The 26,919-nt window shown below is 39.3% G+C and overlaps 2 protein-coding genes across 6 annotated transcripts in view; one reads left to right on the forward strand and one right to left on the reverse strand.

The window, feature by feature from the left end:
* LOC147224285 (uncharacterized) overlaps nucleotides 1-3,020 on the forward strand; it is a 35,740-nt gene extending 32,720 nt beyond the window's left edge. The window contains exon 4 of the mRNA XM_086164981.1: nucleotides 2,795-3,020. Within this exon, the coding sequence (XP_086021107.1) occupies nucleotides 2,795-3,020 (226 nt within the window). The remainder of the gene's footprint in view (nucleotides 1-2,794) is intronic.
* A 5,109-nt stretch (nucleotides 3,021-8,129) lies between these two features.
* Nucleotides 8,130-24,474, reverse strand: scn2b (sodium channel, voltage-gated, type II, beta). 5 transcript variants are annotated; one of them, XR_015107464.1, is made up of 6 exons: nucleotides 24,225-24,474; nucleotides 18,853-19,013; nucleotides 17,913-18,126; nucleotides 16,719-16,911; nucleotides 10,768-10,830; nucleotides 8,130-9,331 (listed from the first exon to the last, which is right to left on the reverse strand). XR_015107464.1 is itself a non-coding variant. In XM_086164595.1 (4 exons), exons 1-4 carry the CDS (start codon nucleotides 24,298-24,300, stop codon nucleotides 16,715-16,717), a joined length of 648 nt encoding a protein of 215 aa, XP_086020721.1. In that variant the 5' UTR covers nucleotides 24,301-24,474. The 5 variants fall into 5 exon arrangements, 1 of the variants encoding a protein (XP_086020721.1); XR_015107462.1 differs by lacking the exon at nucleotides 24,225-24,474 and adding an exon at nucleotides 23,684-24,048; XR_015107463.1 differs by lacking the exons at nucleotides 8,130-9,331; nucleotides 24,225-24,474 and adding exons at nucleotides 9,355-10,286; nucleotides 23,684-24,051.
* Between the last annotated feature and the right edge of the window lie 2,445 nt (nucleotides 24,475-26,919).

The following is a 26,919-nucleotide window of genomic DNA, read 5'->3' on the forward strand; positions in this document are numbered from 1 at the left end:
TCTCACAATTTGAAAGAAGGGACAACAGATGTTAAGGGTTTAGTTTTATGTCTCCCCGCTGAATCCTTGACTTACTCAATAGAATGTAAGCCTATGGATATATCTCAGACGACCTACAATACAAAAATAACAAAAATAAAAAGTATATGAAATTTAACATGTGACAATAACTTACTTACCAAAACATGGCCGATTAAATTTTCTACTATTGTCTGAACATTTCATTAACTTAATCAGAAGTACCACATCCTGAGCACTGACCAATTGCTTGTAGATTTAATTCCAATTACACATCATACCTACAATAAACTGATCTTTAAATGTTTTATCTACAAGCAACATACAAAAACAGGACATGCTGAGACCTACAGCATCCATCCATCGTCTGCCGCTTATCCTGCAAGTTCACGGGGGATGCTGGAGCCTATCTAAGATGTCATCAGGCAAGAGGCAGGGTACACCCTGGACTGGTCACCAGTCCACATGTACAGACAGGCAACCATTCACTCACGCACTCATCTGGGGCAATTGTCCCAATTTTTTTCCAATTGGACTGTGGGAAGAAATTGGAGAACTTGTAGGAAACCCACACAGATGAGAACATGCAAACTTCACACAGAAAGGTCCCCTTGTAGGAACCAAACCAAAGTTCTTCGTGCTGTGAGGCTGAAGCGCTAACCACTTCGCCACTGTGCAGCACTGACCGTCAGCATGTCCTTCACAAATATCATACAATGATAACATGCCTTTCATAAATCTTAACAAAGCCTTTAACACAACCCTGAGGTGGCAGCGGCAAATAGCTAGTCCACATCCTAAATGTGCATTCTGACCTCATTCGCTAGATTTATGTGTCTTGATGTGATTGACTTATGCAATAGTGCCATGCTGAATTGTGGTGTTAAACACAACTACACAGCATAAGTGCTGGGTGAATTAATAGCCTGTTTCTTTGAGTGTTATTCATATAGCAGTGATAATTACTTAGTTATGATTACCATGATTACTATGACTTATCAAAAATGGCTTTGTTTCTCTTCCGTGCAGCTAAGGCAAGTAGGCCAGACACCCTGGGTATGGTTCTCCCCAATCTTAAAGCACCTATAACCTTTTTAACTAGATCACAAATGTTTTTGTGCATTTTCATATTTGCATTTTTTATTTTTTTTATTTTTCAGTAAATGAGGTATATACTCTTTACTTCTCACTTCTTAACTGGGAGGAACATCCAAAGAGGTTTTGATATCAGGACAGCTTGTTAGCACAAAATACAATATATCCTGCAGTTAGTTAATGTTACTTCCTTATTTTGAAATATAAGTGCACAATTACACCAAAGAATGAAGTATAACTTCCAATCCTAAGAACATATGAAAACACAATTTATTCTCTGTCTCATCTTTGGATTAATGGACATTGGATAAAGTTTACTAACCTACACTCCCTAGTATCTAGTTTACTATGAAAGCAGCAAAGTTTATATTCTCAATTAAATTAGAGGACATTGCTCAATAGTCTGAGTTTGAGTCTTGTAGGAGTCCACTGACAAACCAAAAGAAGGCAATCTGTTTTTTTTAAATAAAATATTATACATTTTTTCTCTGTCCTCTGTATTTTTCAGTTCTCTTTAATGTACATCACTGCAAGAAAGGACACTTCACGTACCACTGATGTATAGTTCACAGTATCTCAGATTTTTTGGATTTTTATCATCCCTTTTCATGTTTTTTTCTTTTTATGCTTTTTAAAGATCTGTTATTCTGAACCCATAATGACGAAACACCGACATGTTAACACACAATTGTTATATCAGGTGATTCCTCTTTTTGACATTTGATACCAGGGGTATAGATGAGAGGTAAGACTGCAGGGATGTAATACAAAGTACTTATTTTGGACATGTACAGGAGACCGATAAGAATTAGATTAAAACATCGATCCATCGATCCATCGATCCATCGATCCATCGATCCATCCATCCATCCATCCATCCATCCATCCATCCATCCATCCATCCATCCATCTTCTCCCGCTTATCCAGTGTCGGGTCTCAGGGGCAGCAGCCGGAGCAGTGAGGCCCAGACTTCCCTCTCCCCTGCCACGGTACAGCTCCTCTTGGGGGACCCCGAAGCATTCCCAGGCCAGCCTTGAGACATGGTCTCTCCAGCATATCCTGGGTCTTCCTTGTGGTCTCCTCCCAGATGGACATGCCCGGACTACCTCCCCAGGGAGCTGTCCAGGAGGCATCCTGACTAGATGCCCGAGCCACCTCATCTGACTCCTCTCTATGTGGAAGAGCAGCGGCTCTACTCAAAGCTCCTCCCGGAAGATTGAACTTCTCACCCTATCTCTAAAGGAGAGTCCAGCTACCCTGTGGAGGAAACCCATTTCAGGCGCTTGTATCCGCGATCTTGTTCTTTCGGTCACTACCCGCAGCTCATGACCACAGGTGTGGGTGGGAACGTAGATAGATTGACCGGTATATTGAGAGCTTCCCCTTTTGGCTCAGCTCCTTCTTCACTGAGTCCGCATCGCTGCAAACTCCTCCACTACCAGCAGGACTTCTTCCATGACCCGGAGTGGGCATTCCACCCATTTCTGGTTGAGAACCATGGTCTCGGATTTGGAGGTGCTGATCCTCATCCCAGCTGCTTCACAATCAGCTGTGAACTGCTCCAGTGAAAGCTGGAGATCAAGGGCCTGATGAAGCCAACAGAACCACACCATCTGCAAAAAGCAGAGTCTCTGTCCTGCGGCCACCAAAACAGATCCCCTTGACGGTCTGCTTGTCCAGCAGCACTGTCTCCAACATCCAAGCAATGCAGCAGAGGTGTGTCAGCCAGGACAGCCCTACAGCATCCACAACCTTGAGGCTCACAGAATGGACGTCATCCACCCCCAGAGACCTGACTGAAAAGCTTTTTGACTGCTTCATCAACTTCAGACCCGGAAATAGTTTGTGTCTATTCCAGAGTCCCCCGGCTCTGGTTCCTTATTGGAAGGCGTTTCAATGGGGTTGAGGAGGTCTCGGAAGTATTCCTGCCACCGATCCACAATGTCTTGAGTTGAGGTCAGCAGTGCCCCGCTCTCACTTGTCAGAGCACTGCTTACCCCTCTTGAGCTGCCGGTTGGTGGACCAGATTTTCCTCGACGCCCACCAGGAGTCGTTCTCCATGGTCTCCCGGAACTCCTGCCACGGCCAAGATATTTTGACAACCACCGACGCCGCATGTCGCTTGGCCTGTCAGTACATGTGAGCTGCCTCCGAAGCCCCACAGGCCAGAAAGGCCCGATAGGACTCCTTCTTCAGTTTGACGGCATCTGTCACTGCTGGAGTCCACCAGTGGGTTCGAGGGTTGCAGCCCAAACAGGTGCTGACCGCCTTACAACCTCAGCTCTGGTCTGCCGCCTCAACAATGGAAGCACGGAACAAGGTCCATTCGGATTCATTGTCTCCTGCCTCCCTCGGGATGCGGTAGTAGTTCTGCCAGAGGTGGGAGTTGAAACTCCATCTGACAGGGGACTCTGCCAGAAGTTCCCAGCAGACCCTCACATTAGGTTTGGGATCCTCCCCCACCATTGGGGCCAGATCAGTTGACAGCTCTGCCCCGTCTTCACCCGAGTGTCCAGGACATGCGGCCACAAGTCAAGACAATACAACCACAAGGTTGATCAAAGAACTGTGGCCTAAGGTGTGTTGATGCCAAGTGCATATCTATACACCTTTATGCTTAAACATGGTGTTCATTATGGACAATCTGTGACGAGCACAGATGTCCAAAAACAAAACAACGCTTTGGTTCAAATCAGGGGGGCCATTGCTCCCAATCATGTCCTTCCAAATCGCACTGTCGTTGCCCACGTGAGTGTTGAAGTCTCCCGGCATAACGAGGGAGTCCCCTGGTAGGAGAGCTCTCTAGCAGCCCCTCTAGGGAACCAAAGAATGTAGTTAAACTGAATTGTTGTTGGGTGCATAGCCATAAACAAGGGTCAGAAACCATCCCCCCACCTTAAGGCGGAGGCAGGCGCCAAGACGGAGGGCAATTAATATGCCCACACCTGCCGGCGCCCCTCACCGGGGCAAATCGAGAATAAGAAACAGTCCATCTCTCAGCCTTGCCCAACAGCTTGGGCTCCTTCCCTGCCAGAGAGGTGACATTCCATGTCCCAAGAGCCAGCTCCTGTAGCCGAGGATATGACCACCATGATCCCCTGCTCCAGCTACCGCCCGGCTCACATAGCATCCAACCCCCTTGGCCCTTCCTTTGGGTGGTATGCCCAGGGATAGATAGATAGATAGATAGATAGATAGATAGATAGATAGATAGATAGATAGATAGATAGATAGATAGATAGATAGATAGATAGATAGATAGATAGATAGATAGATAGATAGATAGATAGATAGCAAAATATAAAGAAAATGTGTTCTATTTGTAAACACTCCAGACTTGACCCACATGCAAGCAAACAGTCACATATGTATACACACACCTGATCTAGACAGGGTGACTTTGACTGCTATGTATAGATAGAAGGTGGCACATACAAGGACATTACGTTGCTGAGGGATGAGACAGGGATAAGAGAGTGATAGGAAGAAAAAAATAAGTTAAAGGAGAAGATATATAGATATATATAGAACAGTAAATGAGGGGTGAGAAGGCAATAAAGAGGGAAGGGGGATAACTAGAGGCAAAGGAGTAGAGGTGAGAAGCAGAGGGAGGGAGTGGGTCATCAGTTTCTGGGTCAGGCAGGTAATGTAAAATGCTGCAGTAAAGCGATGCAATCCTGCATGTACCTCCATCTTCTCCGACCTACTACTTTCACCGTCTACTGTGATTAACCTTCCTGTCACCCTTCAGTTTGATGTGGTTTTCCACTGCCCCACCCCCTTTCCTGCCCCATCTTCCTTTCTCTCTCTGTCTCTCTTGCTTTGCAGCAGCTGGTGAGCGAGCAGATTTTCAGAAATCATACTGAGTGGAGGAAAAGTGAGGTGGGCCTGTTTAAGCCCATCCCTGCACTGAATTTCATGCAAGCAGCCACTTATTCATTTCAACATCTTTTCTTTCCTTGTGAAAAAGTGATTGGTCTTCTTTTTGTCTATGCTTTTTCTCCTGTTTTTTGTTATGTCAGTCAATGTGTCAGCCTCCACAGCCTTCAGTATGGAAACCATTGGCATCAAGAGGTAGGTTTTAACGTAAGTTTAAGAGCAACTTGCATTTCATGTGTTTTAATTTTGACACGTGTTTCTCTCTCTGTCTCTCACTGTCACTCTCTTTTTCTCCCTTCACTCTCTCTCTCTGTCTCTCTCCCATTCTCATGCCTGTGCAATGAAAATGAAGATCTTGAATTTTGTCAACCGTTAGAGGCTCTAAAGAATTGAAATACATGATATAACCATTTATGTCACAAAATAGTTACAAAAGCTATATATGTATGTCACATAATTTGCATTTTTGTAAAGCGCATGCTTTATCGTGTATTTTGTCTTGACAAAAAAAGGTAAAAAAAAAAAAAAATTATGTAAGATCTTCTGAGATGTAAATCAACTCAAAGAAGCTACTAAGGTATTGAAAGAGGAGCGTGAAAAGTAGTACATTGGACTCAAGTGTCTGTAAGAGGAATCATAGTTTTTCATGCTGTTTGACTTCTTACTCTCATCTGGCTGAACCAGTCCCAATATGACAGTCCCTGTTTGATTTCTCTTGTCCTTTTAAACCTAATCTGCACTTTATAACAAATGTGTAAAAGCAGATAACTCCTGTTCTAATGAAACCATCATATTCCAGGCTGGTCAATGATAACTCCTTCTCAATTCTAAACATGGTTTAGTGATTGATTTAAGATAAGATAAGATAAGAACAACTGTATTAATTAGTGCAATAACCGAGGAAATAAATTAAAACACTATACAATGATATTGAGCTCACACACACACACACACACACACACACACACACACACACATACAAACACACACACACACACACACACACACATTTACAAAGCTGCACACTTTGACCGGTAATCCACTATGAACCACCTTTAAATTGTTGACTTTCTATTTGCATGTAATAGAGCACCTCTAAATAAATTGTTGGGAACAAATACACTTCGCAAAATAATGTAGGTTTTGTCAACATCATAAGTGAATGTGAGAGCAGTGTAGGTAACTTCCAATGTTTTACAAATGTTGACACAGCAATTGAAAAATGTTTCTCAATAGACTTTCTTTATGAAGTAACAACATTAAAAGTCTCAAGTTTTTTTCATTTTGCAGATCATATGGACTCTCTCCTTTTTTTCCCCATTTCCTGATTCCTCCTTAATCAACATTAATATGTTAATTTCCTGTTTCCCTGAATACTGGGGCCAATCACAACCAGTAACCTCTGGATGGTTGGTGGGATACAAGCCAGATGATCATGAACAGTTCATTTTAGCATATCTGGAATGAAAATGAAGTGAACTAATTGTACTTAGTTGCCTAATCTGGATATTCCAATTAATTATTGTTTAGCAGGCAGTTTTGTATTGCACTTTTCATTTTTGATATAGTCAAATTATGCCACACATATGGTTGGTGCTCCATGTCTGTGGAGGTTCTCAGGCCATCCAGGTCATTGGGAATTTGGTGTCAAAATCTTCTTTTCTTTTCAACTGGACTTGAATTTCTTCACTTGAAGATGTTTCCCTCCTCATCCAAGAGGCTTCTTCAGTTCTAAGGACCTATGGGGAGTGTTTACATATAGCTCCCAGGTTTTTGGGTGGGTCTAGGCTGTGGTGGCTTGTTGTGTAAATGGGAAGAGTTGATCTGCAGAAACCAGGTGTAAAGGGGGTTATTTTGCTAATGGAGGCTGCTTTTGTTTGGAAGAGCAATTTACTGGGATTACCTGCTAAAAAAGCTAAAAAGTTAAACAAAGGAGTGAAACCTATTGGATAACATGAACTGGGGCCCATGGGGACATTATAGGGGGCGAGTTCTGGTGGTGGGTCTTTCCTTGTTGTTTGGAGGGTGCAGATGGGCCTGGTCCATGTGTGCAAATGTGTCTGGAATGGATCCCAGGGCAGCGTTGTACATTTGTGAAAGGTTGTGTCTGAGGCCCCCTCCTCTGTTCAGAGATGTCTTAATATAATCAAATTAAGTTTTCCTAATCTTGCCCGACTTAATTACTTTTTTGCAAATCCCTTTCTGATGTTTAAATTAATTCTGGTGTATTTCTGGTGTATCTCATGCTGTTTGGCTTTTTTACAAAGATGCTTCTCATATTTAAGGAAATGTGCTGATGATCATCATTCTTTCTAAATTATTGATTGCTTATAATTTTGTACAGTTTTGTACAGTACTGAACTTACTGGTAAACTGACAAAACAACAGTACCTTCACTTTGCAAATAATTGTTCTGTTCTGTTTGGCAGATTAACTTGATATTATGTTAGAATTTCAAGAAAACCTTTCATGAACAAATGATCTTCATCAACGATTAACTATTGGGCTTATGCTATGCTGCTGTAGGTATGCGGAGGACGGGAGTCTATACCAGTTTCAAGCAAATGGCAGGGTAAACCTTGACCAAGACCGGTCATCAGTCAATCATAGGGCCCTCTCATTGTCATGTGTGGGATATTTAAGGTCACTAAGGAACCCACTGCATGTATTTGGGGCGTGGTAGGAAGCCAGAGAGCCAAGGGGGAACTCAAACAGACATTGGGAGACCATGCAAACTCCATACAGAAAAGTCCCTGGTAGAATTGAACCAAATTTTGTTGTTGTGAGGCAGAAGTGCTTACCGCTGCACTACCTAAAGTTATCACCCTCAAAGCATGGTTTTATGTAACATTATCATAAATGATTGAATAAATTAATTTGCATATTTTACAAATTTTTACACATACTTTACAGATATTGGATTTCAGAAGTTCTTGAACTAAAGAAAAATCAATAACTTTGTATAATATTTTAATTTCTCATCACTTGGTGTTTGTGACATTTATTACAATGCACATTGTTTCCACACAAACCACAGCAAAACACAAACCAAACCAAACATTATAGCACTCTCTATCCAACCAACTTGTAGCATGATTATGTCACTAAAGAAAACGTACATCAAATTTTGACAAAATTTGATAAATCATTCATTTATTGCTACTAAACAATAATTAAAAAAAACACACACCCTCACCCACTTACACACAGGCAGGCACACATGCTTATTTTGTGTGTATATTTGTGCATTTAATTTTTCTTCAATTGTTGATATCATTCTCATCAAAATTATTTTTGTAGCTATTGCATCAAAATTAGATAAAACTCAGGGATGATCTTACAAGTAAAATGTTGAATAAGTGATTAGCTAATTTTATAATGAAACTGTTTTGTTAATATTGAAAATGTTTCAACAAAATCAAAAGACAGAACTTACACTAGTTCAATGATCATGCTAATCACCAGGGCACTGCACATGTCCAGAATAACACCTTGAGGATTTTATGCATTGTAGTTCTTGATTGTTTCAGTTATTTCCTTTAAAAGCATGCTCTGAATTATATCAGCAAATGCGAAATATTCTATACTTTTTGATACAAGATGGAAAGTATGTGCCTTATATATATAAATATGTATATATTAGTCCAAAATAGTATAGTCCATATAGTCCTAAATAATGCATGCCTTGATTTCAAATTTAATCCAATTCTTACCTGCTTTTTTGAAAGTATTCAAGTAAGAATCTTGTTAAATAGTTTGCAATTGACAAAAAAAACTGCATTTAAAATTATTTTTTACATTTTTTTTATTTTTCCCTTTCCTTTTCCTGTTATGTTTTACATGTTACCATATTTCAAATGGACTCAAAGCAAATGAGCATGCTTCTCTGTTTGCAGTGACATCAAATTGGGTAGTATTTCACTATAAACATATCTTTGCTTTAATACTTGATAAAATTGCAGTTAACCTTGTTTAGCATTACATATTCTGTAGACAGTCAGAAATAAAAACAAATGTTTTGCTAAAATTGTCACAATACTATTGAGGACATACTGCCTAGCCCTTGCCAGTCAGAAAATGTTGCTATTGTTTACCAAAGAGAAACACAAGTGCAATAAATACCCAACAATATAGATGACTCAAGTTGTCTTTTGAATGTTATCATTAAGTTGAAAAAGGTACCTGGATTATTTCAAGGACAAAAATACATGTCTGACACACATACATAGAGGCACACTTCTGTCTACTTGCACGAACAAACATGCAGCAGGGGTTAATGCAATTCGTGGGTGGTATTCAGGCAGTGATTACTATAGATCTCCAGGTGGAGGATAATGTCTGAAAGAAAAGCAAAAATATTGACAGAATTATTTGAGGCCTTACTTTACATGCACTCTCTATTAATTAAAAAAAGTGAATTTAACTGCATATAGACATTATGAAAGCTGCTCAACTGAATTCACATATAATACACACAGGGTAGACTGTACATCCTATGGGTGATGAAAGATAGTGATGCCTGGCATGTTTGGCTTATGAGAATGTGCTTTAACACTTGAGAATGTCATTGCATTAACCAGCTTTTTTCATTCAGAAATTTATATACTGTATATTTAATAGTAAATAAACTTGAAAATAAAACTGCTAACTAGAAGAAAGGAATCACAGCAAATCTATTAATTAATTAGCCTTGACAAGGTAGTCTACACAATACTCCAAACTTGCATGGACTTAGCTTCTAAGTATCAGAATACTTTTTCTCTGCCTGGTTGTTTTTTATTTCCAAATTGTTTTATAAAACAAATCGATCTTTGAATACTCTACTACAGTTTTGTTTTTCAAGGAGCCCACAGTCATATTGCGTAGGATGAATGGCTTTATTGAACACATCTGACTCATTTCTAAAAAATATTTGAAACCAAAAATATTCTTAAATATCAAGTGTTTCTATTTGCAATGACCAGAACATCTCTGGATAAATTGTCAAGAACACATTTTACTGAACGCATTTACTGTTCTATTGCAAAATATGTAGATTTGTACACATTCATAATACGTTTGAAAACAAACTGTGAAGGTGACGCTTTAGTAAACAACATTATTTGATTTTCTACAGCAAAAAATAGTAACAAAGTTACCTTACAGAAATGAATGTTTGATGTCAGATGTTGGATAAATCCAACAGTCTCTTGTCCTCCATCAGCTATATGTATGAGCATCATATCATATAAACATAGGCAGGGAATGATTTTGCTTTCAATGAAATTAAAGATTGAGAATGGATGAGATTGTCCTGAAAAGTATGGTAACATCATTATTAGATTTTAAATGTTCGAAATCTTTGAAATCTGAGTGTTTTAGAATATTATTCAAATGTATGTTGGATGATGGCAAAACCAATTATCTATTATTAACAAAAAACACATATAGTGTTGAATGTAATAAATTATATTTGATCAGCGTTTTGGAAACGGCTTTGTAGATCTCATAAATATCATACATGCACGCCTTCTATTATCAGCTCCCAAAAAAGAATGTTTGCATTTATTTGTTTCCCCAATTTTAAGCTTGTATCGAATCAATAGTGAAAAATGTTTAAGACATGTATGTATACCATAGTCTAACTATACAGTAATGTTCTATGAATTCCACATACTTGGGAAGGAGCAGGGAATGCAAGAGAGTTCATCTTATTGATATGTGCATTTTTAAGGAATGTGTTTCAGAGACAGGTCAACCACAGTCTAGAATGGTAAATATGGAACAGGGGTTACCAGAGGAGGTGTTAGGGTAAGAGCTCCAAAGGCCAATTCATCAGATGACCTGATTATGGGTTCCTGCAAATGAGGAGAGAATTGACAAATAATAATATAAGATTAACTTGCAATAAAGGACAGAGGTTCTGCATTTTCCTGGAACTGTCTTAATCTTTCTTGGATTATTATTATTATTATTGTTATTATAATGATGTTTATGATTATTATTCTTTTAAACAATTTCTAAATGAGCTGCACACAGGAAACTGATAAAGAGAGCTATACCTCTCAATTTAGTACAGTGCCCCTAAATTTACTTAGCAATTTCTTAGGTTTTTTAGTTTCTTAGGTGCAATATATAGTCTTGTAACCCTTATGTAGCACAAGGATCAAGATATTCCCCCGGTCAAAAAAACAAAAAAATAATTAAAAAAAGAAAAAAAAGCAACCAATTTGATTGATGAAATAGGATATATCTGAATATTCATTAAATTGCAAAGCTTAAATTAAAAGAATTTAATAATGGATAGTTAGGCCATGCTTTTTCAATCTAAGAGGATGAAGAGCAAACCTAGGTTTCTGTCAATGAGTTGCTGGATTCTTTGTTCTACGGGATCCTTAAGACAATCCTCCAGGCTATTAAAACTCTGTGAACAATCAACCAACTAACCACTCAACCAACCTACCAATGTTCTGAAAGACAGACAGATCAATTAAGCAACAAACCAACAAAGCTTATAAAAATCATTGAGTGACATCATGCTGGTGCAGTGATTGGCATTAACGCTTCACAATAAAACCTAACCTCTGGAAGCAATCATAAAGCTGTATTTATTTTCATAAATTTGCAGCATTACAAAGGGCAGCAAAGCTGACATTCTGTATTTAAAGCCAGTTTCACTATGGAAGACAAAAGGGGGAGAATATAATTTCAGCAAGATGAGTCCCTTAAAAAATGGGGTATATTAGTGCTTCCTCTTGCCAAGTGACATAATTGATTTATCAAAAATTTGTTGGAAGCATCTCTAAATGTGAAGAACATGCATGGATTGTGCAACAGAAACTAACCACATTGAGTAAAGGAATGATAAACTTACAGGACAAAAAATGTTAACAGACTACATGCTTTGTGTCTGTAAAGATTCCCTGTCATCCAGGTTGTGGCACTCCTAAAATCTCGTCATAGCAATTGGGCTTGTTCAGGTTTCTAGAGATGTTTCATCTTTAAAGTCTTCTTCAGTTCTAAAAAAATCTTAAAAAAGTGCTATAATGCTCTAATGTTATCACAAGATTTTACAAAGACTGCATGATACTTACCAAATGGTATGAACGGCCAAGGAAACGCAAAAGCTTTAATAGCTGTTTTATGTTGATGTTTTAAACTCAAACTGCACAAGTCATTCTGTTTCTACCAAAGCAGCATGAACATATAATGTTGACAATACAGTGTACCCTCACTTTTCACAGGAGTTACATTCCAAGACTCCGCGAAAAGTGAATTTCCGCAAATTAGAGATGTGATCATTTTGATGGTATTTAGATATATAGACCCTCAAAGAACCTCACGTAACCCTTAACGAGCCTCCCACAAACTTATCAACCTACCATAAACGGTATTACACTGTACTCTTATCATTACACATTTTGCAGTATAAGTCGCATCAAGGCATCGTAGAGCGTGGGGTGTCGCAAAAAAATTAAAGACATTTTCACAAACTAAATAGCACAAAGTGGACATTATTCATGCTTACGCAAACAGCAGTGAAGTGGACCAGGACATTGTATGCTGGGCACAACCTATAAGGAGATCAGCTGCTTCCCTCCATGAAGATGAGGAACGGAACAACATGCTCAATAGCATGCCAAGTACGGGACTACTTAGCCATTGTTATTCCGTATGAGATCTTGCATGGGCAGGAGCGACTGTTCACAATGCTGGGTATCTTTGTTTAGCGAAGGAGAGCTCATATTTTATTTAATTTATAAAATTGATTTTAAATAAATCAAAATAAATAAAATGTTTTTTCTTCTTGGGTTAGACTATGGCTATTTTATCAATAAAAACATTTCAAAATTCTTTTTTGCAGATGTAGAAGAGTAGGTTGTGTTTTATATCAGATATATACCATCTGTGATGGGTAGTTTTCAGGAAGAAAGTATTAAAGCAAGAAAAATGGTAAAACATCTAGTGTGTTATGTATAGACTTGCAAATGGCCCATAATTCTTGGGAAGAGGTAGCCTGAACATGGAGGAGGAGAGTATCTGTTTCAAAATATCCTGTTATCGGGATAATGAATTTCAGGGGAAAATCAATCCCAATACTGTTCACCTTGTTGCTACTGTTCCACCCTTAAATTATGCGCAGTGAAACGAGCACCAACATTTTAATTCTGTCTGCAATTGTCATTGTTCGTTCGCTGCTTTGTTGTTGTTTTTGACATATTCCTACACTTGGCTCAACAACGTGCTACAATGAGCGGGTCCTGTGGGGACTCTGCAGGAATGCTGCACCTGAGTTTATCACAAAATTAAAAAAAAAAAAATGGCCACATTGAATGATTATGATGGCAATAAAGCTTGGGGAAATAGAGAAAATCTGTGCAAGGCTTCCATGCAGTGTCCTGCCGCAGACTTTGAAGACATCAGCAAAAGACCCACAGGAGATGATGAAGCTACCTCACTAAGGTTGAGAAGAACCTCAAGAGACCTTTGTCATTCAAGTGCAAATGGTAGTGGACTTCTACAACTGGTTGCTGGTGGAAATAGTAACCCACATTGTCCTAGCCTTGGAAGGCAGAATCCCTGGACCAGCTATTCAACCGTCGGAGGAGAGGAGGAGAGTACTTGTGCGTATCTGCTGCAGATTCGACTCCAAGCACAGCACAACCCCGCCTTCAGCACCGCCGTGCAGGAAGACCTGGCCCTCCAAGTATTTATCCTGGGCCTCGTACCAGCACGACTTACAGAACATATCTGTGTGTGTGCTCCAGAGACCTTAACTGGAGCCCTTAGTGAAGCAGAACAAATGGAGCACATTCTGGAAGCAGGGGATTTTGCTCTCAGTGTGTGAGAAAGAGCCTGTCGAACCAACTATATGGTGAGTGACAAAAAGGGACATCCCCGTAACCACCGCGACAGAGTGCGGAGGGCTAACTGACGCCTAAAAGCTGGTGTTAGAACTGTCACTTGAGACCGCTGCTAGCCTCCAGGGCCCAACTATGGCTTGGTTGTCTTGGTCAAACTCACTATATGTGGACTGCAGCATCAATGGCACCGGATTCAGGGCCTTAGTGGACACTGAGTCCACCATCTCACTGATTTGCCATGGGGCCTTGCCAGGCACCCCTAACGAAGACTGCAGGATTGGAAAAACATCATCCTTGGCATCCCTACTGTCACTGTTGAGCACATCAAGACGTTGGGGGACAAGACTCGTCTGGGTACCGTCCCCCTGTAAATCACAGGTTCTGACAAGGATACAGGCCCCCTGCATCATCGGCCTGGACTTGCTGCAGAAATGGAGAGCGGTGGTTGATCTAACCCGGGCAACACTGGACCTGGGTTTGGAAGCCACTGTGCTCCATCCTGGAGAGAGGACTCCGGCACACCTCATCTCTGGCTAAAGACCCCACCACCTCATTGTCCCGTATCGAAGAGAGACAGCCTACAGTGCTGGAACCACCTCAGCCGCTATCCCAGGAAACAAAGCAGGAGATTGATGACCTGCACAGTGGAGCTGTGAAGACTTGGAGGAGAGCTTGCCAAGGAACCTACTAGACCTTATTTCAAACATTTATGGAGCAAAATATGAGGACTTCAAACAGACCAGCTTGGTTCAGCATGCAATTGACACTGGCGGGACCTATTTAATACGTCCCTGCCCCCGTTGTCTTTTGTTTGCCAGGTGGTCTGTACCCAAACAAAAGATCAAAGAAATGTCGGAGGCTGGAATCAACCAGCCTTTGGGCAGCTTTGGTGTACCTTGTCAAGAAAAAGAACGAATCCTAGCACTTCTGTGGTGACAATTGCCAACTAAACAGTTACCTGTAAGGACTCCTACTGCCTGGTCTAGGTGGATGACGCCCTGGACCAGGCCCCACTGGTTCAGCGCCCTCAACCTTAGGGGTAGCTACTAGCAGGTTAAGATAGCACCAGAGGCTCATCAAAAGACTGTGTTCTCCTCTGGCCAAGGGTTGTGGTTAATCAGGGTGATCAGGGCCCTTTGGGCTTTGCAATGCCCATGTCACCTGATGGAGAAGGTCCTGAGTGACTTTCCACCGAGCTGCTTTGCGGCCTATTTGGATAACCTCCTTGTCCAAGCGGCAGACTTCCAGTGTTTGCTGGACAACCAAATAGCTGTCTTCCTCACCGTTTGTCTGGCTGGTCTTTGCTTTCACCTAGTGCAGCCTGTTCTGCTGAGTGACATCCATCTGGTTCACGTTGTAAGCAAAGCTGGGGCAACCACTGACCCAGCAAAGATAGCCAGGAGGAACTGACCGGATCCCCACAATGTTGGTGTGGTGCTTCCTGGGCCTTGCCTCCTACCACCGTTGGTTTGTCAGGGACTTTTCCACAATTGCCAGCCCTCTGCACATGCTAAGGCCGGAAGGGATGGGTGTTTCAATGGGGTGCCCATGCTTTCTCCCAACTCCAGTCAGCACTCATCAAGGCTTTTCTGACCTATCCTCAGTGAGCCTTCATTGCGGACACAGATGCCAGTAATGTTGGCCATAGTACAGTGCTGTCACAGTTAGGGGAGCAAGGAGAGTGGGTCATTGCCTACTTCAGTCATGCCCTCAGCCACCCAGAGTAGAATTACTGCATTACTGTAGTCCCGGCTCCTCTGTTGCTTCTGTCCATACCTCTATGGACAACAGTTTCTCCTAGGTATCGATAGTGCTTCCCTCATCTGGCATCTAAACATTAAAGAGCATAAAAGGGCAGCTGGCCCAGTAGCAGGAGATTCTGCAGGACTATTAATTCAAAATTTGCCACCGAGCTGGTTTGCACCATACCAACGCATATGCACTGTTTGTTTGGCCAAGCGAGGAGGAGCAATGTCCACACTGCCAATGTGTGGAGGAGCAGGGAGAGGGGACTCCAATAGTAATAGCCCTCCGTGATGCCTTGGCTGATGATAACTCCAAAGACGGCAGTCCAGATGATTCAAGGTCCCTTCCACAATCCACAAATTTGGAAACATCAACTTCAAACAGCTCCAGCAGGACCAGCACAAATACCCTGGGCTCTCACATGCTCGACGATCTGATAGAAGCACGACAAGGAACAATTTGGCCAGCAGTCTATGCTTGACAAAGAAAGGCCCTGTATTCGCAGTGGGCCAGCATTGTAACCAGTGATGGCCTTGTCCACTGCTGCGAGAAAACCAGGTGCACAGGTAATGCACTTACCCATGCTGTGCTTTCTTACGATTGGAGGAATGAATGTGGGGGCCCCATGAACAAGAATGATGGCTGTTTTAATTACCAGTACTTTGGAAAGTTGTACCCCACCTCCACATACACACTACAACATTTGAAATATGTAGTTTTCTTTGAAAGGCAATAATACATTTTTGTAGCGAATAAAAATCTATTAGAATTTGTACAGTTAGCTTAACTAACCACCAAAAACCAATATGGTTTCATTATATCTGCTTAAACCCTTTAGCACTTAAGAGCATCAAGTGAGGCAAGCTGGGCAGCAATGTCAGTAAACCTTTTAGGGCATCATAATCACTTTGAATGTCTTGTTACAATGAAGCTAAACTTACCTTAAATTCTTCAAAGAGGGACTATATACCGTATTTTAGGCGCAATTCGTGCTGTTTGATGAAATATGATGGACTACAGTTTGGATTTTTTTGGGTTATTTGAGTTCAAATATAACATCTCTTTTTGAGAATCAGAAATATATCGATGCTATTAATTCTGTTTGATAATAGAAATGTTTTAGTAACATTGCTTACTTGGTTCCCTCTTCTACAACACCTTCAGTGTCCAATTTTTCTTCCTCTTCCTTCTTTCCCTCTGCAATTGGATCTTGTTTCAGATGTTGACGAAGGCACTTCACAATTACCATGGAAAGAATAAGTAGAGCTAGTGCTCCACCCACTGAAGCTCCTATAGCAACAGCAATAGTTGAGTCCCTTGGAGGGGCAACTGAGGAATTGAAAGGGTGGGGTTAATATTTTGTAGACAAGGCACTGAAACAAGTGCAATACTAAAAGCAATATTGGGCTGATTAAACTGAGTGGAAAGGAAATGCTGCTGAGATAGCATGCTGATGGAGTGAGTTTAACCTGATTCATAAATGAAAAGCTTAACCATTCCTGTCAGTCTCCATGATCTCCAAAATTCCTTTCCTCACACACAATGACATGTGTTTGATGTTTCATGTGATCTTAGATATTAGACAAATGGGTTCATTTCATAGCAATAAACATGCATGAGCTACAGTTGAATTTTCATCTCAAAGCAAACATTCTCTCTAAATCTTCAGGCATGCACTCATTCTTATGACAAAGCAATTTGTAAAAATTATCCAAAAAATGTGACAAGCATTGTTTTTTCACATTAATAATTGTTAAGTTTAAATACCCTCTTTTTTAAATTTTTTATCAAATCAAGGTAGTTTTTGGCCTTTCAGACTTCAAATGATCTTCATTTATGCTGCTGAACTTGTGTTTTTTACTTAAAAAAAACACTATTTTTCAAAGTATAATGAATCATCTTCTTCAACACCTTTCCTATATTAAATTAACATATTTCTTGTTTGAAGCTGATGTTCAGTGCTCATTATGGACAATTCAAAAGAATTACAAAATTATATAAAGTCATGAACATATATCAAGCTGAAGATTTGACAGCCAGATAACTGTCAGCAATGAAAATCCTATCTTGGTTTCATTCATTAGGCTGTGAGTCTCCAATCTCTCTTACAGAACTCAAATTAATGTATAAGCTAAGACTACAGTGCACTTCCTTCAGTCAGGGTTCTATTCCCCCACAAATCTGCTTTCTGACATATGGCACAGGACGATTCTTTTGTGTAATTTACAAGTTTCAGAGGTGATACTGTCAGATAAAAAGCACAGATTTTCTTCAGGTTAAGACTGTGCTTTAAAAATAGTATTTACAAAAGGGTAGGGTTAATGCCTTACGTTCTGTAACAACGTTGAAATGTATAGCACCATGTCTCTGGATGCTATGGGAATTTTTCACATAGCAGTTGTAAATCCCCTCATCCTCGAGCTTAACGTCTGATAGGGTGATTGACAGGTCATGCTTGTCCAGGTTCCCAGCAAAGTTGACCCTTTCTCCAAACCGGTCCGAGCGCAATGACACTGATTTACTTTTCCTATTGTATATCATAAACTTTGGGGAGACACAGACAGAGTACCTTTTAAAATTCTAACTTTGAAATTGCAAAGAGCTGAAAAAAAAGCTGACTGTGTATAAAATGAAAATGAGCTGAACCTCTAGACGTGACAGCTTTTTGAGTTATGTAGTTATGCATTTAGAAAAAAAAAAACACAAATAAAAAAATAAAAATAAATACAAACACAAATAAATCATGAATAAACACATACATTTCCTTACCTATCATTTTCATAGATATTGAATATTTGGTGCACCCCTTTGTACTGATTCATCTCAAGTTGAGATAGTACAGAACCATTGAATTTCCCTGATCTCTCACTGTTGAACAAATCTCAAAAAATGTATGACTTAATACAATAGGTCAGTTTCCCAAAAAAAACTAGAAGATAATATGATGATACCAAGGAAATAGTTTATTACTACAGATGGAAAACATAAATAAAAGTGAATTTTTCTCAATAATGCAAATCCAACTCTTTTCTGGAGATACTACCCCTATCTGAATTTAATAGCAAGAACTTCCAATTTGAAAGTGTGGAAAAAATATTACATAATGGTGACTTCATTTTTAGGTAACAAGAGCATTTTTTTGGTTTTTGAACATTACATGAATGTACAGCTTTGTGTCACACCCTGCTTTGATATTTTCTACTAGCCTTTCACTAGCTGGCTTTGCGTTTCAAAATCTGGCACCAAACAATGTTTAATTTGCCTTCTTACCATCACCTCTGTATCATTGAGCGATACTTGGTATGTCCAGTGCATGGCGAATTTGCTGTAATCTATTCTATAGCAGGAAGTGAACGTGCAGGTGATTTTGACAGTTGTTCCATTTAGAGCATTTATCTTACTTGGCACATTGACATCCAGGCTGGTACAACCTATAAATAACAAACACAGGGTAAATAGCAAATATTAACAACAGCTTACTCATTCTCAATGCTTAAGATATAAAGGAAAATGACTGCATTTAATTATTAGAAGTTTTTCCAGATTGGGTATATCTACAATTAGTAAATGCACACATATTGTACATTCAACATTCAATTGAAAGGGCACACAATGTCTCCTACTACATGCACGACAGGGGGTAGCTAAAAGTATATTTTTTCCTGCTGATATAACTGAAGATCCTGACATGCTTGCACATAACTTTTGTCTTGATCAAGAGAAATGTTCTTTTGCAGATTTCTACAGGTGAGTGAAAGAAAAACAGCCTTTACGTGTAAAACTTTAGATAGTTAACTAACAATGAGCAAAAGTTATGTGACAATGCCACAAAAATTTAAACCTGCAAGTCGACATAATTTCTTACATTCAAATGCAGGAGGAAAATATCAATGGTTTAATAGATTAACTGCAAACAGCACTTTCTCTATGTAAAATCACCCTTTTAAAAAAAAAAAAAAACTATTATATAGAGAAGTTCAACAATGTGACGGAGGCAAGATATGCCTCTCCGAAAGAGCTGTACAGAAGCAATATATTCTGGAACATTTTTAAGCGGACAGAGAATTCAATAAACATATTTGTATATTATTTGTATTTTTAATTTGAATTCCTTTTTTACTTCACTGAATCAAAAAACAACAGTTCCTCATTAGCAATTTTTAGTGGGTGCCAACTTCGAAAAGTGAAGTAATGTTTTTTGAACTCTTACTATTTGTGTCTACTGCAATTAACTTAACACAAATTTGACAGTATTCTGAGGTGTAAATTACTCATGAAATGAAATATCCCCTATTAAAAACAATTATCACAGCACATTTGTTAAACTTTTGTAAAGCCTGCACTTTAAACCCTAGATGACAGTATGCCCCTATTATGTATTCGGTGAAAAAAACTGTGGGGGGTTGCACTGGGGGGGTGGTGCATGTGCGTGTCCGTGTGTGAGTGATAGGACACTGCAGCACTCTTTCCTCTGCAGTCGGGTGTTTCTGGCTCCCTTCCCACTGCTTCTGCACCACTCTGAAAGGCTCCTACCTCTCTGCGGTACACACACACCCATGCGCATTTACATCCTACCCACAGCCATAGCTATGTATATTTTATGCACGCAGGCAGACTGACAGACTGACAAAAACACAAATGCATGCACGCACGCAACCACACACACACAAACACACACACACACACACAAAAGCACTTAGATACATGGTTATTTTGTGATACAAAATAAAAAGCTACTGTTGATCTCTTTCCTGCACATGAATGCATGCACACTCCATCATTAGCAATGAGCTAAGCATGCAAGGTGTGTTACATCAAAGTCCACCCATCATACGATGCTTATCTGTTTATTACTCACCCACCTTAAACACGTTCAGACATGTACCACTACCACCACACATTCACATATTCTTTGCTCTGTAAATCTGTAATGCTACTTTACTGCAAAAATATCTGGACTATATTGGGAATCTTTTGGATACACAGTTCTGCTGACTCATCAGTCCTGTTGTGTATAATGGGAAGAGGATACAGAGACAGAGACTTGCTCACAGATGAAATACTGCAGCGAAACAGCCTCATGCTACCCCTCCTTCCCTCAGCCCCTCCCTCATCACTCTCTCCATCTTCACTGACCTCACCAGGCTCCTCTCACACCTCTTTTTATTCCAAATCATTTCTTAATATATATGTATGTTCTCATCTCTATGCTCTTTATGTATTTCTCTTGTACTCCCTTTTAATTTTGGAAGGTCAGTGGAAAGGGCAGAGGACAACTGGGGAAAGAACAGCACCTGGTACACTTTCTTCTCTCATTGGCTAAAAGAACACAATAGAATTAGGGTGCAACATATATCTTCTTACCATAAATATGTAAATATAAGAATAACAGATGGGTGGATCAGTGATTAGCACTTCTGCCTCACAGCAAGAAGGTCCCTGGTTCGATTTTGACTAGACCTTTCTCAATGGAGTTTGCCTGTTTTTCCTGTCTGTGTGGTTTTCCCCTGGGTTCTCTGGTTCTCTCCCAAAATCCTACCCCATGCAGTAGCTTAATTTACAGCCCTAAATTGCCCAGACTTTTGAAGAGCAGAGTGAATAGTTGAATGTCTCTATATGAGCCCCTTGGATTAACTTGGGATCAGTCCAGGGTGCATCCAACCTCCTGCCCAATGATAGCTGGGAAATGCTCCAGCCCCCTGTGACCTTGAGCGTAGAATAACTGGTATGAATAATTGAATGAATAATAAGATAATTCAAATAAGATTTAAGTGAAACAAGTGAAACATTTCAGTACAAAAAAGTTAAAGATTTCAGTACAAACAAGTTAAACATTTCAGTACAAACATTAAAATGTAATTTTCAGTCAAAATATAGTTAATAGTGTTTCAACAATAAAAAAGCAGATTTGTATGGTTGTTCAAAAAACTGATTTATACTGATTTGTGACCCAAACATACATACTTACATACATACAGTATGTAAGTATGTTTAACTTCACATTCAACGAGTTATAGTAAGACAGCAGAAGAGGGGATCACTTTTTTCTGAATACATATGCCAAGGTGGAAATGACTCATCATGTTTTCAAAATTATCCATAGTATCCAAGTTTTTTGCTTGTTTGTGAAATGATTAAGAGACTGTGTTACCAGATTCCACCTATTACTTTTGACCTGACATTTTACAGTATCAAAATAGTAGTTGTAGTACAATTTGTACACTTGGGGAAAAATCAGCATTAAGATCATTAGTTATGTGTGTATAGTTCAAACTTAACTCACAACTCAATTCAACGATGACATTATACTCAGAGTTCAATAATGTGTGAACAAATGAAAAAAAAAAAACCTTCTTACAAAGACAATTGAACAATTCCTTCTTCAGTATGTGAAAAATTAATATACCTCTCTCTTCAATTGTAAACTACATTCATACCTGTTCTAAAGCTAAACATTATGGAATTGGCTCTTTACTGCTGACCATTGAAATATAAGATTTATTTCACATACGTGTATATAAGATTCTGTATACAGCTTAGGATCATCATCCAATTCTATGAACAGCTACCTGCTGTGGAATGTTGGGAAAAAATAAAATGATATATATAGTTATGAATATCTATATCTACGTAAGACTGGGCATCTGGGTTTCAACTTCCATATTGTTTGTACAGATAGCAACAACTGTGAAGACTTCTGCCAGCTGAAATATGATTGAATGATGATTTAAAATTGCACCTCTTCTTGATTTTGTGATGGTAGCAGACCAAATAAGTTGTTTTATTTTTTTAGTTTAGCGCCGAAAAATGGGACCTTGTTTCTAATTCAAATTATTCAGGTTGAAGTACTTATTCCTCTTGAAGAACTGGATGATATTTTCTGTTGTTGAATTATCTATTTTTATCATGCTAACAAAATATTACAGTTTAATCATGAGTGTAGAGGCTTGACAAATGCAATTTTGTAATTGCTTATCACTATTTCAAAATGGGTATGAAACAGATAAGATTTAAAACTTGTTATAATTACTATTAAAGTGACTGGTTCATTGGTGGAGTGTTATTTATAAGTTCCACATTCTAAAAGTGTCAGAATAAGATTGCTTACTTTGTACTTCTTAGCTGTGACAGCCTGCCAGCTCACTGCTGACATAACACACCCTCTGGCCAACAAAGATAATACAGAGATTTATTTGGGATTTTTTTAATAATCTAGACTGCAAAATAAACATGACTGACTTCATATACAAGTAGTTTAAATTGCATAAACCATGTGAAAATTCAGATTATATAATGTATCTTTATTTAAGCAACAGTGTCAGGCCTATTACTATTCAAACACATACTGAGCCACACTGACTTGCTTTACACTACCATTTACAGTAGCGAGGCCAACATGCATCATGACTAAATATTGTGTTACCATCCAATTGTTTGAATATTTCCCTGTATTTTTCCTATTATCTTTACTGTCTGTTTTACTGCTCTAGCTGACATTGGAAGAGGTACCTCTTTACACAGTCCGGAAGATATTGTAGCGAGTCACGAATGTTGGGGTTAATGTTGATGCTTGCTTCTGTGTGATTTTGGGATTGCTGGGAATTTTTTGGGTGTGGTTTGGGGTGCAAGGAATACAATTTTTTTTTTTTTTTTTTTTACCTGAACTTGAGCGGGGACAGTAGTTTTATTGCAGGCTTGTGTGGCAAGGCTATGGCCAACAACAGCCATTGCTTCTTAAACTGATGTTTTACCATCAACCTGGTGTTTTCCCTGACTAAAACGCTACTATACTGTAGTGAGAGAAAAATGTTGGGATTTACGTTGATGCTTGTTTTCTGTGTGATTTTGGGATTGCTGGGAATTTTGTGAGTGTGATTTGGGGTGCAATGAAATCTGTTTTTTTTTACCTGGAATTGAGCGGGAACAGTTAGTTGTATTGCAGGCTTGTGTGGCGTGGCTGTGGCCAACAACAAATATTGGTCATAAAACAGATGTTTTACCATTACACAGGTGTTTCCCTGACTAAAACACTACAATATGTGCTGTTCCACATCCCTTTCCTTATACAGTATGTTTTACTGTACCAATAAAAAGAACTCACCATAACCAATAAATCGGAGTCCTGCTGGAAAAAAACGCAGACACAGTCTCTGTCTCTGTTTCTCTCTGCTCTCTGCTGTAGTTTTGAACCAACCTCTGATACAGTAAGTCTCATCCACCATCGGCTAGGAGATCCTGACCCTGGCCTTGGACTGAGGACGGGCCCATTGGGGTCCCAAGGGTCGCCACAACTACCTCGCCTCAAGTCCTCAACAATTACCACATTTTGGTGCAGTGATACACTCGTTACCAATTTTATGTCTATTTATGACTAAATGAGGGATTAGGGAGGAGTGTTTGTAAAATAAAATGAGTAAGGATAGATTACCTTTTTATCAATTTTGATAAATGCTGGTGTAACAATTATCCAAAAATTATCTCGAATTAAAGCCACCCCCTCCCTCACACAAGCCTTGATTTTTGTTTCAGTTAAAGGAAATAAGCCAAATATGCAACATTATATTTTTGATATTGGTGGATCGAAGGGCTGATCGGGGTATCAATGTATCAGCGTAATGAACAGTTCGATTGTTATTTCTTACCGGAGAGCGACAGCAGGAGCATCACCGCGCTCGCCAGCTTTACATCAGAGCTCCTCTCCTGCGTAAGGGAAGACATTTTCTCTGATAAAAAATAAAAAAGGCTGGGGTTTAAAATTGTATATTATGAAAACGAGTGCTAGAAAAAAATCAGCAACACGTCGTATTTTAATAGATAAAAAGGAAAATCAAATAATATATTTAGAGGCAGGACATGGCTGGCAGTGTCTGTAGCCCAATGTATGTTGGTCTCATGGTTGGAGGTTTGTTTGCGTTGGAGGAGAGAGGGCGAGACTCGAAGCACCCAAATATAGTGGAATACGAACACATCTGAACTGTAATTAATTAATTAGAATTGACCTAAAAATTAAGTTTTATGTAAGGACTTGGTCTTCTAAGATAAAGGAAATAATAATATTTCAGTGGTGATTGAAATCGAAAAAAAATGACTGAATAGAATCATACTGAAACCTCCTGTTTTGTTTTGTGCGTGTGCATGAATTCACGGATCATTGAAAGATTACATAATCGTAAAAATCCTAAATGTAAATACTACAACTACGTTGCACCTAAGTGTTTGTTAAGCAATGCGTCATGCGGTTATGAGAGAGAGGCCGTGCAAGCAAACAAGAAATTAAGCAGTTTGTTTCAGTCTTCTTCCATCCATCCTTAAGAAAAAAAAGCAGGAGAGGAGGGCGGGACTGTATTTTCATCCACTTTAATGCAGTCCAAATGGGGGAATGCTAAGTGTCTGCTGTTAATGTACTTTTTGGGGAAGATTCTGGAGTGTGAATGAAACATATGCCTTGCAGATGGTAGGGCAGTTTAAAATTCACAGAGGTGGAAAAGTGGGCTGAAATAGGTATCCTTACATGCATCCTCTGTATCTTTACATGTGCTATGACAATAAAATCGAATCTAATCTAATCCAAAAAAAAAAAATTAAAGTAAGGCGGAGGCATTGTGTGCTGAAGGGATGCGCAAAGTAGTTGTAAGACTTAAGGTCTTTTGGGTTAAGTGGAAGTGGGGCGGGGTTGACTTCTGCTCTTTTTGCGGTTTTCATGATGACATTACCTGAAGAATCAACAATGACATTTCAATAAACTATTTATAACTGTTTTAACTGACTTTGTTACTCTAGTCTTTTCAGCAGAAAACATTGAGGTTTTTTTTTGAGAATTTTTATTTCCACAAATAAATATTTATACTTTTCAAGGCCTGACTAAGTAGACTATTTTAATTTTTTCAGATGTTAAGTATCATTATTGGCAGGGCTGTTTGTATTTAGCGCTGGTTTGTGCTAGTTCATTCTTTCAGTATGTGTGTTATTCCTCCTGTTTTTCCCTATTTTTATCAGTATGCCAATTGGTTTTTATTTAGGATAATACATTTTGCCATAAATTAACCACCGTATTTACTTTTTTGTCATTTAATTGTGTTGTAATTGAATGTTTGAGTCGGCTTTCACTGTTAAAATGTTTTCATTATTGTTCAAATAGTTTAAATTGAATAACCTGTATAATTACTTTTTTTTTTTTAATTAACAAACATACATACATACATACATACATACATACATACATACATACATACATACATATATACATCTTCTGCTGCTTATCTGGGTTGTGGTCAGGGGCAGCTGCCAAAGCAAACTGGCCTGGACTTCCCTCTCCAAGACTGTTTGGTCCAGCTCTACTTGGATGATCCTAAGGCTTTCCCAGGCCAGCTTTGAGACATATTCCCACCAGCATGTCCTGGGTCTTCCCTGGTGCCTCCTCTGGGTTGGACACACTTGAAACACCTCACAGGGAGGCATCCAGGAGGCATCCTGATCAGATGCCTGTCCAATCTCATCTGGCTCCTTTCCAAGTGGAGCAGTAGTGACTCTTCTCGGCAGTGACAACCTCATTGTCCAGATCAGACCAAAATTGTGATACAATAAACTCCCTCAAGAAATTATACAGTGTTGCTGCGGCATGTCAGAAAAAGTGTTCTGACATGCCGATCAATCCCAAGAGCAGAACTAAAGATTTTTATTTTAGCCAATCTCAGATTCTTTCATTTTTCCTTCACACATAAAATATGATGAGTAATGGTGGTTTGTAAAATACAACAGGTGGTAGCATGGCTCCGGGGATGAGTGGTCGTTGGTTAAACCAAACATCCTTGGTTCCATTCCCTTGCTCCTCCTTTCCAGTTGAAGTGTTGTCTAGCAAGACACTGAACCCCTAACTGCTCACTTGGTGCTGCTCATTAGCCACTTCTGGTCATGGTTCATCTATGATGGGTTAAATGTAATGTTCAAGTTATATTCTTTATGTATAACTGAATGTGACAATAAAGGTAGTTCTTCTTCATCTGAGAGAGACTCTTACTATTGGAGTTGCACTGACTCTCAAAGTAACAGCAGAAGTTATACAATCAACTACTGTTCATTAACATTATGTCAACTCATATCTGCGGTCTGGTTACAATGGCAGCACACAGAATAGGTCACCACGGTGTTTTCCCCATTGAAGTACTGTAGCTCTCTTTATCCTAAGGCATTCCCAGATCATTTGCAAATTGCAAATTGCATAAGTCATGAAATCCTATGGCACACTACAACTGTGTACATTTTTAACCATTACCTTACTGCATTGCACTGCATGAAGTCAGCCAAAACTGCATATTACGGACAGTAGGCACATGTAGC

Source organism: Fistularia commersonii, chromosome 18, assembly GCF_037954325.1.
Source record: "Fistularia commersonii isolate RoL2024-O1a breed Wild chromosome 18, RoL_Fcom_v1.0, whole genome shotgun sequence".
In the NCBI taxonomy this organism is placed as follows: Eukaryota; Metazoa; Chordata; class Actinopteri; order Syngnathiformes; family Fistulariidae; genus Fistularia; species Fistularia commersonii.

What these genes read in the sequence shown, in the direction of transcription:
- scn2b (XM_086164595.1), bottom strand. Translation starts at nt 24,300, where the DNA reads ATGTCTTCCCTTACGCAGGAGAGGAGCTCTGATGTAAAGCTGGCGAGC. An exon ending in GCTCCTGCTGTCGCTCTCCG is followed by an intron (nt 19,014 to 24,224) that starts GTAAGAAATAAC and finishes TGTTATTTATAG; the next exon opens with GTTGTACCAGCCTGGATGTC. An exon ending in TCAATGATACAGAGGTGATG is followed by an intron (nt 18,127 to 18,852) that starts GTAAGAAGGCAA and finishes GTCTCCCCAAAG; the next exon opens with TTTATGATATACAATAGGAA.